Here is a 17,077-nt window from a genome sequence, read left to right on the forward strand (position 1 = left end):
ATTCACCGCACCTGCACTGCCGGGGGAGGAGGCACAGCTGGGAAGAGGGAGGGGTGCCGGGAAGCTGGTTTTAGGGGTATTAATTTACTTCTCATGATCCTTCACTGAGTTTTTGGAATTTTCTGCCAGAAATCTCTCTCCTCCCCCACTCATCCACAGGGATTTGGGGCAGTTTTCTCCTTTTTGGGAAAAATCCGAGCGATGCACTGAGGCACCTAATTAGAGGTGGGAGAAGCTCCAGGGCTTCCCGCTGAGCCGGAGCCACCGAATACCCAGGGCAGGGAAAAGCGGGCCGGGAGCTGCGGAGAACTTTGTTTATGTTGGGAGCTCAATGGCGGCTCGGGCCGGGCCCGTTCCAGGCCTGTTCCTCATCTCCGCCCTTCCCCTCACACAGCCCGGGGCGGGCCCTGAGAGCGGGGGGCGGGGCTGTGCCGTGTGCAGAGCCCGCCGCTGGCTGCGATTGGCTGCTGCTGCCGTCACTCGTGGCTCTGGCGCGCGCTGATTGGGCAGAGCGGGGACAAGCCCGGCCCCGCTGGGGCCCCCAGGGCGGCCGTGGGGCAGGAGAGCCGTCATTGCCGGAGCGTCTGTGCGGGCCCGGCAGCGGCGGCAGCGGCCGGAGCCCGGTGAGGCGGCGGCGGAGCTCGGAGGCGGCCCCAGCCATCGCAGGTGGGAGCCGCGCTCGGTTCTGCGGGGGCTCAGGGCTCGCTGCGGGCCCGGGAGGGGGCGGCGGGTGGCTGTGGCGGGTGGCTTGTGCCGTGGCCGGCCCGTGTTGGCCCTGGCGTGAGGGCGCTGCGGGAGCGGCTGCCCGCGGTCTCCTTCCCGCTGGGGCCTCGGCAGGAGCCGGTGCCGGAGCAGCGCTGGCTCGTCCCGCTTCGTGTCGGTAGCCCGGAGGTGGCTGCGCTGTGCCCGGGGCTGGGCGGGAAAATTCCCGGCGCCAGAGGTTTGTGTGGCCAAAGGAGCCCGAGGAGCGGTGTGAGAGTGACTTTATTGCTGCCCAAAGGGAGAGGCCGTGGGGCATTTGCCGTGCGCTCTCTCCAGCTGCTGGAGGACGCGGCCTCGTTTTTGTCCTGATTTTCCCGGCCGCGTGTCCCTGTCCCTTTCCCCACTGGCGGAGGTGCTTGGAAGGTTCAGACTTCCCCATCTGCCTCCTGCATGTCCCGGTTAATATGTACCCACCACTGTTGTATAATATCCGATATTGATGGCTCTGTTAAGTCTTTGTTCTTCTGGAAGTTCAGGAATTTAGCGGGGACTTTGTCAGAGCAGCGGTCCTTGTCAATTAGTAACATTTTCTGAAACTGATGCTTTCTCCAATTGCTTCCGTATGTGCAAGTCCCTGGCCCTATCTGCAAGCAGATGAGATTCACTCATTGACTCTGTTTTTTCTTCCTGGGTGTTCTTTGATTTTGGGATTGCTCTCAGTGCTCTCATTCGCTGTCCTTTTGTAGCCGTTTGTGGCTCAGGAGGCCTGGCTGCCCCCTGCATCCCCTTGCTCAGCTGCTGAATGAGCTGCACTCAGCAAGGTGTGTGCATGGTGAAAAGGTGAGAGTTGCTGTAGAACGTAAGAGGAGAAACTGCATTTGTTTAACCCATGGTCTGCCAGGGAACCACAAAAAAGTTGCCCATTCCCATCCTTTCCACGTTTGGACCAGTACATGAGCTCTTTTCTTACATCCTTGTTATCTGTTTCTCCACTTTTCCTCTGTGATGTATTTGCCAGCAGCAGTTTGAGTCATTTAACTTTGCACAAACTCTGCCTCCTTTTCCTGCTGAAAGATAATCTGACTCCATCCCATGGTGAAATGCTGTGTTCCTCATCTGAGTGGATTGGTTGGGAAGAAAGTCAGGAACTGGAGCTGTCTGGTTGGGTATTATTTTGAGGACATCCTGTAATCTAATTATACCATGGAAATGATAAATTAGTTCTCTGGCTCCTGATATGAATTTGTTAGGGTTCCCATGGCCTGGCCCATGGTGTTGCAGGATTTGTTCTGGTGGCTGTTCATCTTTTCCCCATTTTTGGGTATTCCCTCCAGCCAGGGCTGCATCAATTTTTGGCTTTTCTCTAATTTAATCAGCACATACTTGGATTCCCAACGAATTTCCCTTAACTTGGAGCAAAAAAACCCCAGTGCTCTAATTCACCCTAGATAACATAGAAATTGAGAGCACAAGTTAAGGTGGGGACTGGGATGATTCCCCCCCATTTTTTATATTGAAGTTTTCACAACATTCTCAATTAGCTGTTTTCCTTTTTAGCTTAACCAATTTCTGCTGCAGTCAGATATCCTCACCATGGGCTCTGCCTTCAGCTGTGCAAATTCCATCTGTGCCAGCAGGCAGAGCCTGGGGTGAGGGGCAGAGGAATTCAGGCCAATTCCTCCCCCAGGCAGGAACACCCTGGTACATTGTCCAGGCTTTGCCCCAGGGGTGTCAATTTGCATTTCTAAAGCTCCTCTGCTGGCTGCCTGGAATGAAGCTTCTCTTCCAGGGCAGCCATGGGATGACTCACATGGAGCCCACCGCCCCCCCCCCCCCCCCCCCCCCTTACAATTTTCTTTTCTTTTTTTTTTTAACAATTTTCTACTAACTCTTTACATTTTAAAGGGCCACCTTTCAAACTCTTCTACTTTTCAAAATGCAGATTAAAGGTGAACATGGAAAAACCCATACCATAATGTTGCCATCACTACGAGCCACGCACAATCATAAAAACAAAAATTAGAAAGAAATCAAGTGTTTTCTTCTCCTCTGACTAAAAACTGATTCTCACACCCCTGGCCCAAACAGAACTGACAATAGAAAAGTAGAATTATTACGAAAAATTCTTCTAAGGGTGTAATCCTTTCACTGAAACTGTGAAAAGCAAAAACTCTCCAACAATGTCTTTAGAGAAATAAGGCATGACTTGATTCTGAATAGAATCATTTCAGCCACACATAGTCTGCATGTGCAGAGAAAATCATTCCATGACATGTGAGTTTTACTAGATCTTTCCTAAACTTTATACAGTCTGAACCCATAGAAATCCATTGGTTTAGTGTTCATTGTTTCCAAGTTGTGGAGTCCTTAGTGTTTGGTTTCCTGTTGCACCCGGATTTCTGTGTCTCTGATGTGAATTAGGTCTGCACTCCTGGATTTCCTGCTCAGCCTTTTCCAGACCAGGTGTCTCCAGCTGTGCCAGGGCAGTGTCTGGGGTAGATGTTGGTTGATGTTTGCTGTGGGGCCTTGATGTTTTGTTGATGGTCGTTGTCTTTGTGGGAATCTTTTGGGCTCTTCCCAGTCTGTTGAGATGTTAAGTTCATCTCTGCTGAGAGGTGGAACATCCCTTAAAAGAAAAACCCTTTAAAATTCCTTTTCCCAAGGCAAATGCAAACCAAGCCTGACTGGAGAAATCAAATAAAAAATAATTTTACACTTGGTATATTTTCCAATACTCTAATCCCAGGCAGCCCAGAGTGTGAGTGTAATTGAGAGCCAGAGTGGAATTCTCCCGGTGCCTTCCCCAGCAGCTGTGGCGAGGGCAGGCACAGAAAGCCCTGAAGCTCCAGCAGTGCCAGCCAGGATTGTCCCGCAGGGGCTGGAGATGCCAAAGGAGGGTGCCCAGGCCGAGGATTTCAGCAGAGGATCTGTGGGCAGGCCCAGGGGCTTCCCCGGCTGGGGAGCCCTGGCTGCTGCTGCCTTGCCTTCAGTGCAGGCTCAGGGGCGGCTCCCATCCTCCTGCTGCAGCCGGGAAATCCAAATCTGCGGGGCTGCAGAGCCCTTGAGCCGAGGCTGAGGGGTCCCCCCGTGTTCAGCTGTGCTGGGGCTGTTTCTGTGCTCAGGGACACTTGGAATGGGCCGTGCCACTTGGCCACCAGAGCTGCTTCTTTCCACTGCTTCGGCAGGACCCGATGTCCTGCTTGGGTGTGTCGCAGTAGAGATGGACAATGACACCTGTTTCTTCCTCCACCATAGCCAAAGCTTTATTGCACACAGCTTATATTTACATGGTTATCAGAAGGCACCGTGCTTAATTCCAGTTGGTTGGGAACTCAGTTCACTGGTTGGTAATGGTGAGTGTACACATCAGTCCAAACTTTTCTCTCTAACAATGTTTTCATACTTTTTCTACTGATTCCCATGGGACAGATCCCTTGTTACTACAGGTGCACTTGTTTTTCTCCCCAAGAATAGTTTGTTATGTTAACAAACTTCTCATTCTCAAGATGTTTTTGCCTGGGAACTTATCAGGCCAGCTGCTACCTACACTAAGCCCACATAAATCCTAAACCATGATTTTCCAAGTCCTTTCTTTTGTAAGGTTTTACCTTTATGTGACAGGGTGTTGTGGACAGCAAAGTCCAAAGGTGGGTGTGTCTCAAATCTCTCCCAGCCCGGGTCTGGATCTCTCTCAATTCAATGCAGGCATGGGTTTCTCCCCAGCCCCCTCTCCAGGCTGTTCAAACAGGAGGCTGGGTTAAACCCTTCCCCTGTCCTCAATTCTAAATCCTCCTGTGCCACTGAACAAGTTTCATACTGCAGTCACCGAGCTCTGCTCATCCATTTAGGGGCTCTGTTGGGGTGCGTGGGAGAAGGTGAGGAGGGGTCCCTGGGGGTCGTGTCCCCCTCCTAGGAGTGCCTGTGATTCCCCCATGTCCCCCCCATGCCGGGCTCACCCCCTTTTGTCTCTGCCAGAGCTGCTGACCCAGCTCCTGCTGTGCCCTGGGAGGGGCTTTGGGGAGCCCCCCTGGGACCCCCTTGGATCCCCATTCCTGGGCCCTGGGACCCCCCCGCATCTCCTTGCCCAGCTCCGGGACCCCCTGCACCCCCTTCTCCTGCACCAACAGCGCCCTGCACCCCCTTTCCCGGGGATCCTCCCCTGGCAGCCCCTGGATCCCCCGGTTCCGTCAGCCCGGGGACCCCCGGAGCCCCATTCCCGGCCATCCCGGGGCACCGCACCCCCAGGCCTCCCTTTCCAGGGAAAGCCGAGCTGGGCACGGGGCTCTCCAGCCGCTCTGGCATTTCTGATCACCCAAAGGAGAGGGAGAGAGCAGCAGAGAGAGAGAGAAGGAGATCGGGAATCGGGGCTCGGGCTCCCAGCGCCCGCTCCTGCTCCGCCGGGGCTGGGGAGCCGCAGCCGCAGGAAAAATGGGATCCGCGGATCCCGGGGCTTCCCCCGCTTTGGGCCGAAGCCGGCGGGTTCCAGGCAGAGTTTGGGCGCAGGGCCCGGGAGTTCAGCCCAGTTTGTCCCGGGGGTCCCGCAGTGCGCGGCCGAGGAGGGTCCCGGGGGATCCCGGGAGGGGATCCAGGGGAATTCCCTGGAATTGCCCCGTCCCCTCCCCCCGCGCTCCCTCGGGCACTTTCGCTTCCGCCTTGGCCGCCCTGCGCCGCCGGGATCTGCCCGGCGACCGGTGACGTCACTGCAGCCTCGGGCTGCCACTGGCGGGCAGCAAAGAGCGGTGCCAATGGCGGGGCCGGAAGCGGCTCTGGGGGCGGGGCCGGGGCTGTGGGCGGGGCCGCAGCGGAGCAGCGCGATGGCTCCAGCGCTGGGGCCGGGGGCGCTCCCGGGGGGCGGCGAGAGGTGAGGGGGACCCCCGGCACCGGGACTCTTTGATCGCCCATTCCGGAGCGCCGAGGGGCCCCTAAACCCCCATTCCTGGCCGCCGGCATCCCACCGAACCCCCATTCCCGGCCGTGGGTCCCACCCTGCACCCCCTTATCCGGCACCAGGAACGCCTGCACCCCTTTCCCGGCCATCCCGCCTCCCGCAGCCCCCAGAGCCCCCTTCTCCTTGACCCATTTACCCCCCGGACCCCTATTCCTGCGTCTCCCAGCAGTCAGCCCCTCCTTTCCTCAGCACTCGGGACACCCGGGACCCCTATTCCCAGCCATCCCGGCTTTCCCTGCCCTGTCCTGGCAATGGGGACAGCGGGGACCCTTGGAGCTCCCTTTCCTGGGTACAGGAACGCCCTGAACTCCAGCCATGCCACATCTAGCCAGCCCTAGCCTCCCCTCTTGTCACTCCTGGCATCCCCAAATGCCCTTCCCGGCTCTCCCCATTCCCCCTTTCCTTCAGCCGTGACCCCCCCAATCCCAAATCTCCAAATGTCCCCCCAGTTCTCCTCTCCCTGCGTTCCCTGCACGCGGCGCTGTCGGAGCCCGGCCCGGGCTTCCCGCAGTCCATGTCCATGGGGTCCCTGGCTGGGATCCCCTTCCAGCACCGCCGCAGCGAGCGGGGCCAGGCGGAGCCGAGCCGGGATCTTGGGATAGCCAGGGCTGGGATCTTGGGATAGCCAGGGCTGGGATATTGGGATAGCCTGGGCTGGGATATTGGGATAGCCAGGGCTGGGATCTTGGGATAGCCAGGGCTGGGATATTGGGATAGCCAGAGCTGGGATGTTGGGATAGCCAGGGCCGGGATATTGGGACAGCCAGGGCTGGGATCTTGGGATAGCCAGGGCTGGGATCTTGGGATAGCCAGGGCTGGGATATTGGGATAGCCAGGGCTGGGATATTGGGATAGCCAGGGCTGGGATATTGGGATAGCCAGGGCCGGCACAAGGAGCGGCACCGGCACGGGGCCAGCGGGGAGCTGCAGATGCTGCAGCAGCGGCACAGCCAGAGCGGGGCTGAGCGGGGGGAGCCGGGGCTGGGGGATCTGTGGGGCTGCGATGGCAACTGTGGCACCGCCATGGGGATCCCTGAGATCCAGGCTGAGGGATTAACAAATTCCCTGGCTCACAGCTGCAGGGAATGTCTCCAGAAATATGTCAGATATGGGCGGGAGGCGCTGGAGTGTAAAGGTGGGGAGGGCAGAATTCCCATGGGAATATGGGAATGGGAATGTGGGATTTGGGAGGGCAAAATTTGGGAACCTGGGAATTCCCATGGAAATTCCATGGATGGATCTCAGACATCCCATTCCCGTGAAATCTCCATGGATGGATCCCACTGCTGTCCCATTCCCATGGGAATTCCCCAGATGGATCACACTGCCATTCTATTCCCATGGAATTCCAAGGGCAGATTTTCCCATCCCACTGCCATGGGAACTCCAATCCGGTTCCCACCCAACCCCATCCTGGGGATCACCCTGTTCCTTGCCATCCCCACCCCCTACAAGACTCCTGGGGGTCCCCCCATGACCCACCCAGCCTCCCAAAACTCTTCCTGGGTCCCCCCTCATCCCCTCACAATGGGAATCCAAGGGAGTCCCCCCATGTCCTCTCCCCCAGGACTTTGGGGGTCCCACCCGACCTGTCCCTGCACCCCCAGATTTCTTCCACAGCCCCCCTGTGATGGTGGAGGGTGGGGGCCGAGTGCTGGTGCCCCCCTGCCTGCAGCAGATCCAGCGGTGAGGGCAGTTTGGGGGGTCCCTCAGCATTTGGGGTCCCTGGGATTTGGGGTGACCCCCCGGGCCCCCCAGGATCTCCCTGAACACGCTGACGCTGCCCGTGCGCAGTGAGAAGGTTCAAACCCGGCACGGGGTCCCCAGCACTGCCACCCGCATTGCCCAGGTACCCCCAAACCTGCCGAGAACCCCCAAACACCCCAGGACACCCCAACCTCCCCTGATCCCAAACACATCCCTGGATGGTCCAAAAACTCCCCAAAACCGCAAAACCCCATACAGACATTGAGAAGGTTCATACCTGGCATGGGGTCCCCATCTCCATCACCAGCAGGTTCCCCAAAACAGCCTTGAGATCCCCAATTTCATCCCTGGGATCGCCCAAATTCCCCCATCAGGACCCTTGTAAACTCTCTTGGGATCTCCCAAGAAACCACCATGGCCCCAAAAACACCCAGAACTTCTGAAAATCCCCAGGAACCCCTCACAAAGGTTTGCACCCAGCATGGGGACCCCATCGCCTTCATCGGCATCACCCAGGTACCCCCAAACCCCTCCCGGGACCCCCAACCCCTCCCGGGCTCCACTGCCGGAACCAACGGGAGCGGTGTTGCCCTTTTAAGAGGAGTTACAGTGGGACCCGACAACACCGGGGGCCCTTAAAGCGGCCATGGCAGAGAGAACCCCCAAAATCCACCCTGGGGGACAAAACATCCCCTACAAGGGCTTGGGGTGGGGACACCCCTAAAAATGTCACTTAAAGCCGTCATGATCCCCCCTCAAAAGGGGCTTGTGGGGCTGCGGCCGCACAAACACCCTAAAATGGGGAGGAAAAAACACCCCTGTAGTGGTGGGATCCCCCCCAAAAAACCTGAAAAAGAGAAAAACTCCTCTTGAGAGGGGCCTGAAGACCCTGAAAGGCCCTGGAAGAGGGACAAGATCCCCTCCTGTGCTGGGGCCTCCCCGAGCCGGGAACTCTCCCGTTCCTGCACTCGGGGGAGCCCCGAACGACGGCGGCTCCTGGGCTGAGCCCCCCTCAGCCGGGGCTGCGGGGGGAACTGGGGGGGCTGGGACGGGGCTTGGGGCTCCTGGGGTGAACTGGGGGACCCTCAGTGCTCCCACCTCCCCCTGTTCCCCTGTCCCGCCCCGTTCCCATTGTTCCCCCAAAGCTCCGCTGCCCCCAGCTCGGTTTGGGGGGGACCCAGCCCTTTCCCATCGTGTCCCGGCCCGGCCCCGCTCACCCGAGGGCTCCGAACCACGCCCAGGGACAGAGGAGGGACAGAGGAGGAGGAAGAGGAGGGACAGAGGAGGAGGAAGAGGAGGGGCAGGAGGAGGAAGAGCTGGAGCAGGCAGAGGAGGCTCCACCTGCGCTCCCCGCTCTCTGCATCTGCAGCTCCTTCGGGACCATCGCCCCCCATCCCGCAGGTGCCCGGGGAGGGGGAGCTCGCCCCAAATCCCCCGGGGCTCCCTGGCTTTGGGGTTTTTGGGGGGGATGTTTGGGGATGGCAGGGCTCCAGAGCCGAGCCGCAGATGCCCCTCGGGGGCACCCCGGGGGTCCCCGGGAGGTGTTTTTGGGGGGTCCCGGTGGCGGTGGCGGCAGAGCCCCGGCAAAGGGGCCGGGGGGATGCGGGTCCGGCATGGCCGGGAAAGGGGTTCGGGGCTCCCGGTGCCGGCAGTGGCTGCTCCCAGCATTGCCCAGTTGCTCACCCCGTGTGGCTCCAGTTTCCTGTGAGCCCCACGATAAGCCAAATCACTCCCAGTCATTCCCTATTAGAGTACAATTTGTCTCCATTTTATCCCATTTTTCCACATTTTTATCCAATTTTTCCCCATTTTTATCCCATTTCTTTCCCATTTTTGCTCTATTTTTTCTAATTTTTATCCCATTTTCATATAATTTTCCCCTATTTTAATCCTATTTCTTATTTTTCCCCAATTTTTTCCCCATTTTTTTCTTTTCCTCTCAATTTTCCCCTTTTTTATCTCATTTGTCCTCATTTTTTCCCAGTTTTTTTTCCTATTTTTCCTCCACTTTTACTCAAATCGTCCCCCATGTGTTCCTATTTTTCCCATTTTTTCCATTTTTAATCTATTATTTCCTAATTTTATGCTATTTTTGCTCCATTTTCTCCCAGTTTTTTCCCCATTTTTACTCCTATTTTCCCCGATTTCTTCCAATTTTCCCCCATTTTTGCCTCATCTTTACCTTTTTTTTCCTATTTTTGTCCCAGTTTTCCCCATTTCCCCCCTCTCCCATTTTTATCCTGGTTTTATCTTACTTTTCCACAATTTTATCCCAATTTTCTTCCATTCCTTTCTCCCATTTTTCCCAATTTTTCCTCCATTTCCATCCAATTATCCCAAGATTTTCCCTATTTTTATCCAATTTTTTCCCATTTTTTCCCCCCATTTTGGCTCCATTTCTCCCCATTTTCCTCCATTTTTCCTCCCATTTTTCTCACTTTTCCCCTATGTTTTTGTAGTTTTCCCTAACTTTTCCCCATTCTTCCTCCATTTTTATCCTATTTTTCCCCATTTCCCCCTATCTTCCCCATTTAATTATCCCAAAAATTGAAATTTGGGGTAAAAAAAATAGAAGTTTTGGGGGGAAAAAAGGGTGCTTTGGTGGCAAAATTTCATGAATTTAAATCACAGCTTTCCCATGATTTTTCCATGATTTCCAGCCAGAAGGAGGTGTGGGATTCATCCCAATGTTCTGGAAGCTGGAAGAGGACCAAGCCATCAGTCTCCCAAAAAACCTGGAGTAGCTCATCCGCAATTCCACCTTTCCCCAGTCCCTGGATTCTCAGGTCTGGAAATTCTTCTACGATCTCCCAGGTAGGCAATTCCTAAAATTCCATGGAAAAATGGGATAGGGGGATTTAATCCTGGTTTTTTCCTGATTTTTCCCATTTTTTTCCCATTTTTTATCCCCATTTTATCCTGATTCTTCCAGATTATTTTCCTCTTTCTTTTCCAATATTTTGTCCCAGATTTTTCCAGTTTTTTTCCCCATATTTTTTCCAATTTTTTCACTCTTTTTTTCCCCCATTTTTTTCTGTTTTTTCCTAGTTTTTTCCTAATTTTCCCTTGCTTTTTTTCTGATTTTTTTCCTCCTTTTTCTCCCAAATTTTCCCATTTTTTTCCAGTTTTTTATCAAATTTTCCTGATTTTCCCCTGATTTTTCTCTCTTCTTTTCCCAAATTTTTTTTGTCTTTTCCCCAACTTTTTCTCAAATTTTTCCCTGATTTTTCTGTTTTTTCCCAAATTTTTCCCTGATTTTTCCCAATTTTTTCCCTGATTTTCCCACAATTTTTTCAATTTTTTTCTGATTTTTTTCAGGTTTTATTCCCTTTTTCTTTTCCTGATTTTTCTCTCATTTTTCACATTTTTTTTTCCTGATTTTTCCCTCTGATCTGTCCCAATATTTCCCCATTTTTTCCAAATTTTTCCTAAATTATGCTTGTTCATTTCCTAAATATTTCCTGGCTTTTTCCCAATTTTTTTAACATTTTCCCAGGTTTTGTCCCCCAGGTTTTTTTCCTCATTTTTCCCTTGATTTTTTTTTCTCTGATTTTTCCCAATTTTTTCCACCATTTCATTTCCTGATTTCCCCCCATTTTTCCCTGATTTTTCCCTGTATTTCCTAATTTTTTTACTGATTTTTCCTGTTTTTTTCCCAGGTTTCTTTTTTCTCTCTTTTCTTGATTTTACCCATTTTTTCCCAATTCTTTTCCAATTTTTTTCCCGATTTATCCCTTTTCCTTTCCCAATTTTTTCTGGCTTTCCCCATTTTCTTCCTGAAATTTTTCATTTTTTTTTTCTGATTTTTTACAGTTTTTTTAATCCTTTTCCTGTTTTTTTTCCCTGATTTTCCCCTGATCTTTCTATTTTTCACTTTTTTTTTCTGATTTTTTTGCAAGCTTTCTCAAACATTTTTGTTTTTTCCTTGATTTTTCAATTTTTTTTTCAGAATTTTTTCTTGATTTCGCCCGATTTTTCCCAGGGTCTTTTTGGCTTTCTTTTCCTGATATTTCCCTGATTTTTCCCATTTTTTCACTTTTTTTTTTTTCCATGCCTTTCCTACTTTTTCCTGATTTTTCTATCTTCCTTTCCCATTTTTTTTCTAGCTTTTTCCCAATTTCTTCTCAAATTTCCCTGAGTTTTCCCTGATTTTTTCCGAATTTTTTTCCCATTATTTTTCTACTATTTTTAGATTTTATGCCTCTTTATTTTCCTGGTTTTTCCAAGTTCTTTCCCAGTTTTTCTCCTGATTTTCTCAGTTTTTTTCCAATTCTTCCTGATTTTTCCTTCTTTTCCTATTTTGTCCTGATTTTTTTCCCCATTTTTCCTGATTTTTTTCAAGATTTTTTCCACTTTCTTTTCCTGATTTTTTCCCCAATTTTTCCCATTTATTCCTTGACTTTTCTCTTTTTTTCCCAAATTTTTCCTGATTTTCCCTTTTTTTTTTTTTTATTTCATCCTGGTTTTTTCTCTTTTTTTCCCCTGATTTTTCCCTTCTATTTTCCTTTTATTTATCCTGCTTTTTTTCCCATTTTTTCCCCAATTTTCCAGTTTCCTTCACACTCCCAGTATCATCCCAGTAACTCCCAGTCTGATCCCAGTCACTCCCAGTCTAATCCCAGTCACTCCCAGGATGAGGCCAGTGGCCCCCAGTTGCTCCCTGGCAGTGCCAGTGTGACCCCAGTAGCCTCCAGTGTGATCCCTGGGACTCCCTGTCTCTCCCAGTATATCCCAGTCAGCCCCAGCACGCTCCCAGTCATTCCCAGCTCCTCCCAGTTGCTCTCAGCATGATTCCAGTTGTTCCCAGCCACTCCCAGTCAATCCCAGTATGATTCCAGTCACCCTCAGTGGGATCCCAGTCTCAGCCAGCAGGGACCCAGCTGCTCCCACTGTGATCCCAGTATGATCCCAGTTGAGTGTGATCCCAGAATAGTTACAATTCTTCCCAGTTCCTACCAGTATGATCCCAGTTGTCCCTGGAATAGTCCCAGTCCATCTCAGCAGGGTCCCAATTACTCCCAGTTGCCCCCAGTGTGGTTCCAGCTGTTCCCAGTTGCTCCCAGCCACTCCCAGTCACCTTGAGTGCAGTCCCAGTTGCTGCCAGTATGGTCCCAGTCTTGCCCAGCATGGCCCAGCTGCTTCCACTGTGATCCCAGTTAGATCCCAGTTGCCCTCAGCGTGGTTCCAGTTGCTCCCTGTTTCTCCCAGTGTGATCCCAGTTGCACCCAGTAGCTCCAAGTATAGTCCCATCCCCTCCCAGCATGGTCCCAGTCACGCCCAGTTGCTTTCAGTTGTCCCCAGCATGGTTCCCGTTGTTCCCAGTGTGTTCCCAGTATATCCCAGTTGTTCTCAGCATGTCCATAGCCATTCCCAGACACTCCCAGTAACCCCAGTCAGGTGCTTGTTATCCCAGTATTATCTCAGTCACACCCAGTATATCCCAGTCCAGCATTCCCCAAATTCACAGTCCCCCACCCGTGGGATCATCACCCCCCCCATCCCAGCAATGACCAGGGAGGGGGAGCTCGTCCCAGATATCCTGGGGGGTCCCTGGGTTGGGTTTTTGGGGAGAATGTTCGGTGAATGAAGAACTCCAAAGCTGAGCAGAAAATGCCCCTTGGGGGGTCCTGGTGGCAGCTGCTGGCAGAGGCAGCCTGGAGGAGCAGAGCCCTGTGTCCCCCAGGACACCCAGAGAAGGGGAGCGCCACAATTCACAAGACCCTCAACAGCCTGGAGAGGGGTCAGGGGGGTCTCCATGGACCACCTGCACCCCCAAGAAGAGAATAAGGGGAGAAGGGACCCTGGGACCCCAAAAACCTCCAACATCCCTAAATGTTGAGACAAAAATGAGAGGAACTTTTTGGATTCCTGGCACTCTCAGAAGCAAGGGGAGGGCAGGGACCGAGTAGATGGGGGACCCACAGTACAAGCGTGACCCCCAGCAGTTGGAACAGGGGGGAACCCATGAACAGCAAAGGGGAGAGACCAGAGATGGGGAACTCCTGGGAGGCGTTTTCAGGACTGAATCTTGGTGTTTAGGAGGTTTATATGGGCACAAGGTGCCCTGTGACTTCTAGAGAGGGCCTTGGGCAGGAGGAACCCCCTATTCCAATGTGCTCATGAATTGTATTTTTCCCCAAACCAGGATTTCCCATTCCCAAACCTTGGCTGGATGGAGGAGGAGGCTGTGAGGAAGAGGAAGACGTCCCAGGACACCCAGGCAGGTGAGGAGGAAGTCAGTGCCCCTTTCCCCCTCTCTCCTGCTCCATCTCCCAGCCCAGCCTGGCCCCCGGCTGCAGGACAACCCCGCTGCTGACGCCGTCCTGCCGGGGACGCACGGGGGGATCTCCTTCCCCTTCCCTCTGGCACGGAGGCAAATCCCATCCTCTCCTTGTCCTTCCTCCCCCAGACAAGGAGCTGAGGATGGAGAGCAGGGAGGACAAATCCCCACGGCAGAACCTCGTGGAAGAGGCCGTTTTGAGCAGCTCCACGGCACAGGAATCCAACAGGGAGGAAAATCCCCAGAGATCCCACAGGAGGAGGGGCTCCAAACTCAGCCCAGGGTGCTCTGAGGAGGAAAGACCCACCCTGTGCCGGGAAGGCGGCCAGAGATCCAGCCAGGGCTCTGAGCTGGTGGTCCATGAGCAGCTTCAGGATGGGGAGAAGCGCTACAAGTGCTTGGAGTGTGGGAAGAGCTTAGGCCAGAGCTCATTCCTGATCCGCCACCAGATGATCCACACAGGGGAATGGCCCTATCAGTGTGGGGAATGTGGGAAAGGCTTCAGCTGCAACTCCCAACTCATCATCCACCAGCGCATCCACACTGGGGAGAGGCCCTACGAGTGTCCTGAGTGTGGGAAGAGGTTTCAGAGCAGCTCCCATCTCCTCAGGCACCAGCGGATTCACACGGATGAGACGCCCTTCCGCTGCCCTGACTGCGGGGAGGGCTTCAAGCACAACTCCACCCTCATCACCCACCAGCGCATCCACAGTGGGGAGAGGCCCTATGAGTGTGGGGAATGTGGGAAGAGCTTCAGCCACAGCTCTAACTTGACCATCCACCAGAGGACCCACACTGGGGAACGGCCCTATGAGTGTGGGGAATGTGGGAAGGGTTTCAGCCAGAGGTCCCAACTGACCATCCACCAGATGATCCACACTGGGGAGAGGCCCTATGAGTGTCCTGAATGCAGGAAGAGGTTTCAGAGCAGCTCCCATCTCCTCCAGCACCAGTGGATTCACACGGATGAGAGGCCCTTCCGCTGCCCTGACTGCAGGAAGGGGTTCAAGTACAACTCCACCCTTGTCAGGCACCGGCGTATCCATGCTGGAGATGGCCCTACAAGTGTCCCCAGTGTGGGAAGAGCTTCACCCAGATCTCTAACTTGACCCAACAGCAACAGAGGCACTGGTAAGTGAAGCCTCTGCCTCGAAGCTTGGGCCCTGCGAGCCCAGGAAGAAACTCCATCCTGGGCCCCTCGTGGGGTGACAGCCCAGGGATTTCTGATTGGGTTTGGGCCCCTGGGGTTTTTCCCTTGCTGTGTTCCCAGTGGTCCCTGACCTTGAACTCCACCCTGGTTCTCAAACCCCATCTCCCTGCCTCTGTTTGGGGCTGTCTCTGGATCTGAGTTTGTTCCTGAGCTGAATAAATGGTTTCCTGAGCAGAATCCCATCTCGTTGGTGTCCCCGACTGGTTCCTGGTAAATGTGGCCTCCGTGGACATGATGTTGCGGCCCCGGAACGCAAGACCCCACAAAATTGAGACCTGCCCCCAGAGCCCCCCAAAATTCCCTAAAATTCACCCAAGTCCCCCAAAATTCCTTTAATTTCCTTAAAATGCCCTTTTTGTCCCCCTCCAGGACCAGGTGCCTCGGCTGGATCTCAGGGACAGCCCCAGGAATTTGGAGGGGGTCTCTCCTCCCCTGCCACTCCCAAGAACCTGCTGCTTTTGGGAAAAAAAAAAAAATTAAAAAATTCTTTGGATTCAAGGAGGGGTTCCCCCATTTTTGTCACATTTTTCGGGGGTTCTCCCCCAAATTTTATCCTTTTTTGTTTTTTGGTTTTTTGTTGGGTTTTTTTTTCTATTTTTTGGTGACTTTGGCATTCTTCAAAGTGGGTTTTTTTTGGAGAGGGTTCCCACAATTTTTTTGAGGGGTCCCTCAATTTCTTTGGGGGGAATCACCCCCTCCCTCAATTTTTCCTCTGTCCCCCTTTCCCCAAAATGGGGTGGGGGTGGTCTTTTTTTTCTTTTTTTTTTTTTCTTTTTACCTTTTTTCCCTATTTTTTCCCCTCTTTTTATTTATGTGCATTTAATTTGGGGGGACTGGGGCAGGAATTTTGGAGAGGTGTCGCCAAGGGTGCTGGAAAAGTTGGGGGCACTCCCATCCCCAAAAAAACGGGAAAAATCCCAGGAAATCTGGGGTTTCCCCCCCTACCCAAAGTGCGAAAAATGTGAAATAAAAAATTTATGTTCTCAGCTTTTTGGTGATTTTTGAGGAAGGGAGTTGCAATTTTGGGGGGCTTCTTGGTCACTGGTTTTTTGCAGGGGATCTCCTGAGTTTTGGGGTGGAATTTGGGAAATTGGGGGGAATTTGGGGGTTTGGGGGGGAAATTTGGTGTTTTGGGGAGAACTTCTGTTTTTTTAGGGGGAGGATTTGGGGTTTTGGGGGGGAAATTTGGGGGTTTTGGGGAAAAATTTAGGGGGTGGGGAGAATTTTGGGGGGAAAATTTGGGATTTTTGGGAAAATTTGGAGTTTTGTGGGAAATTTTTTAGTCTTGGGAGGATCTGGGACTTTTGAGGGTGTATGGGGGGTTTTCGGTTTTGGGGGGGATTTGTGAGGAATTTTGGGATTTTGGGGGAGGAATTTGGTGGTTTTAGGGGGAAATTCAGGGGTCCTGGGAGAAGTTCTGATTTTGGTAAGGGGGATTTGGGGAGAATTTTTTTGGTTTGGGGGAATTTCCATTGATGGGGAGGGGTCCTGATCCCATTGAGGAGGGGCACTTTGGGGAGGGGTCTCAAGTGGGATTCCCGATTTTGGGGCAGGGTTTGGGTTGGATTTGGGGAGATTTTCCAGCGATGGGGAGGCATCTCAGGAGTGCGATTTGAGGAGAGGTCTCATCAGGGCACCATCCTGAGCTGGAAGTGGGGGGGATGTTGGGAGTGGAATCTGGGGAGGATCCGGGGGGAGATTTTCCAGCCATGAGGAAGGGTCCCGGTCCCGGGGCAGTTCCTGAATTTGGGGAGCAGTCTGGAATTTGGGAGGGGTCTCATTGGGGCAGCAGGAGGGGATGGAAGCGGGGCACAATGTTGGCACAGCCGCTCTCCAGGGGGGCCGTGGGCAGCTCCTCGGGGGGTGCCGGGGGTCGCGGCCGCAGGCGCTGCAGCAGCGAGGTCAGGAACAGGAACAGCTCTGCCCGCACCAGCGCCTCCCCCAGGCACAGCCGCTGCCCTGTGGGGAGGGGGCGTCAGCACCGCCCCACCACAAAGGGTTGGGGGTCCCAAAAGGGTCTGTGATCCCAAAAGGGTCAGGGGGTCCCAAAAGGAGCTGGGGGTTTCAGGGGTTGGGGATCCCAAAAGGGCCTAGGGGATTCCAAAGGGTCTGGGGACTTTGGGGGCTACGGGATCCCAAAAGGGTCTGGGGTTCCAAGAGGGTCTGGACTACCCCAAAAAGAGTCTGGGGGGTCCCTAAAGGGTCTGGGAGCTTTGGGATTGGGGTCCAA

General features: G+C 53.4%; 1 protein-coding gene across 1 annotated transcript; it reads left to right on the top strand.

The window, feature by feature from the left end:
• The first annotated feature begins 576 nt into the window (after positions 1-576).
• Positions 577-15,833, top strand: LOC147647252 (uncharacterized). Its single transcript, XM_086872586.1, has 5 exons — positions 577-666; positions 10,018-10,171; positions 13,503-13,581; positions 13,767-14,768; positions 15,217-15,833. The coding sequence occupies exons 3-4, from the start codon at positions 13,530-13,532 to the stop codon at positions 14,744-14,746; spliced, it is 1,032 nt and encodes a 343-aa protein (XP_086728712.1). The 5' UTR covers positions 577-666; positions 10,018-10,171; positions 13,503-13,529; the 3' UTR covers positions 14,747-14,768; positions 15,217-15,833.
• The last annotated feature ends 1,244 nt before the right edge of the window (positions 15,834-17,077 follow it).

The sequence above is a fragment of the Cyanistes caeruleus genome, unplaced genomic scaffold (genome assembly GCF_971803275.1).
Source record: "Cyanistes caeruleus unplaced genomic scaffold, bCyaCae1.hap1.1 HAP1_SCAFFOLD_65, whole genome shotgun sequence".
Classification (NCBI taxonomy): Eukaryota; Metazoa; Chordata; class Aves; order Passeriformes; family Paridae; genus Cyanistes; species Cyanistes caeruleus.

Excerpts from the sequence above, each read along its gene's own strand:
- LOC147647252 (XM_086872586.1), top strand. The coding sequence starts at position 13,530 with ATGGAGGAGGAGGCTGTGAGGAAGAGGAAGACGTCCCAGGACACCCAG. Across the intron at positions 13,582-13,766 it reads GTCCCAGGACACCCAGGCAG|ACAAGGAGCTGAGGATGGAG; the intron begins GTGAGGAGGAAG and ends TTCCTCCCCCAG.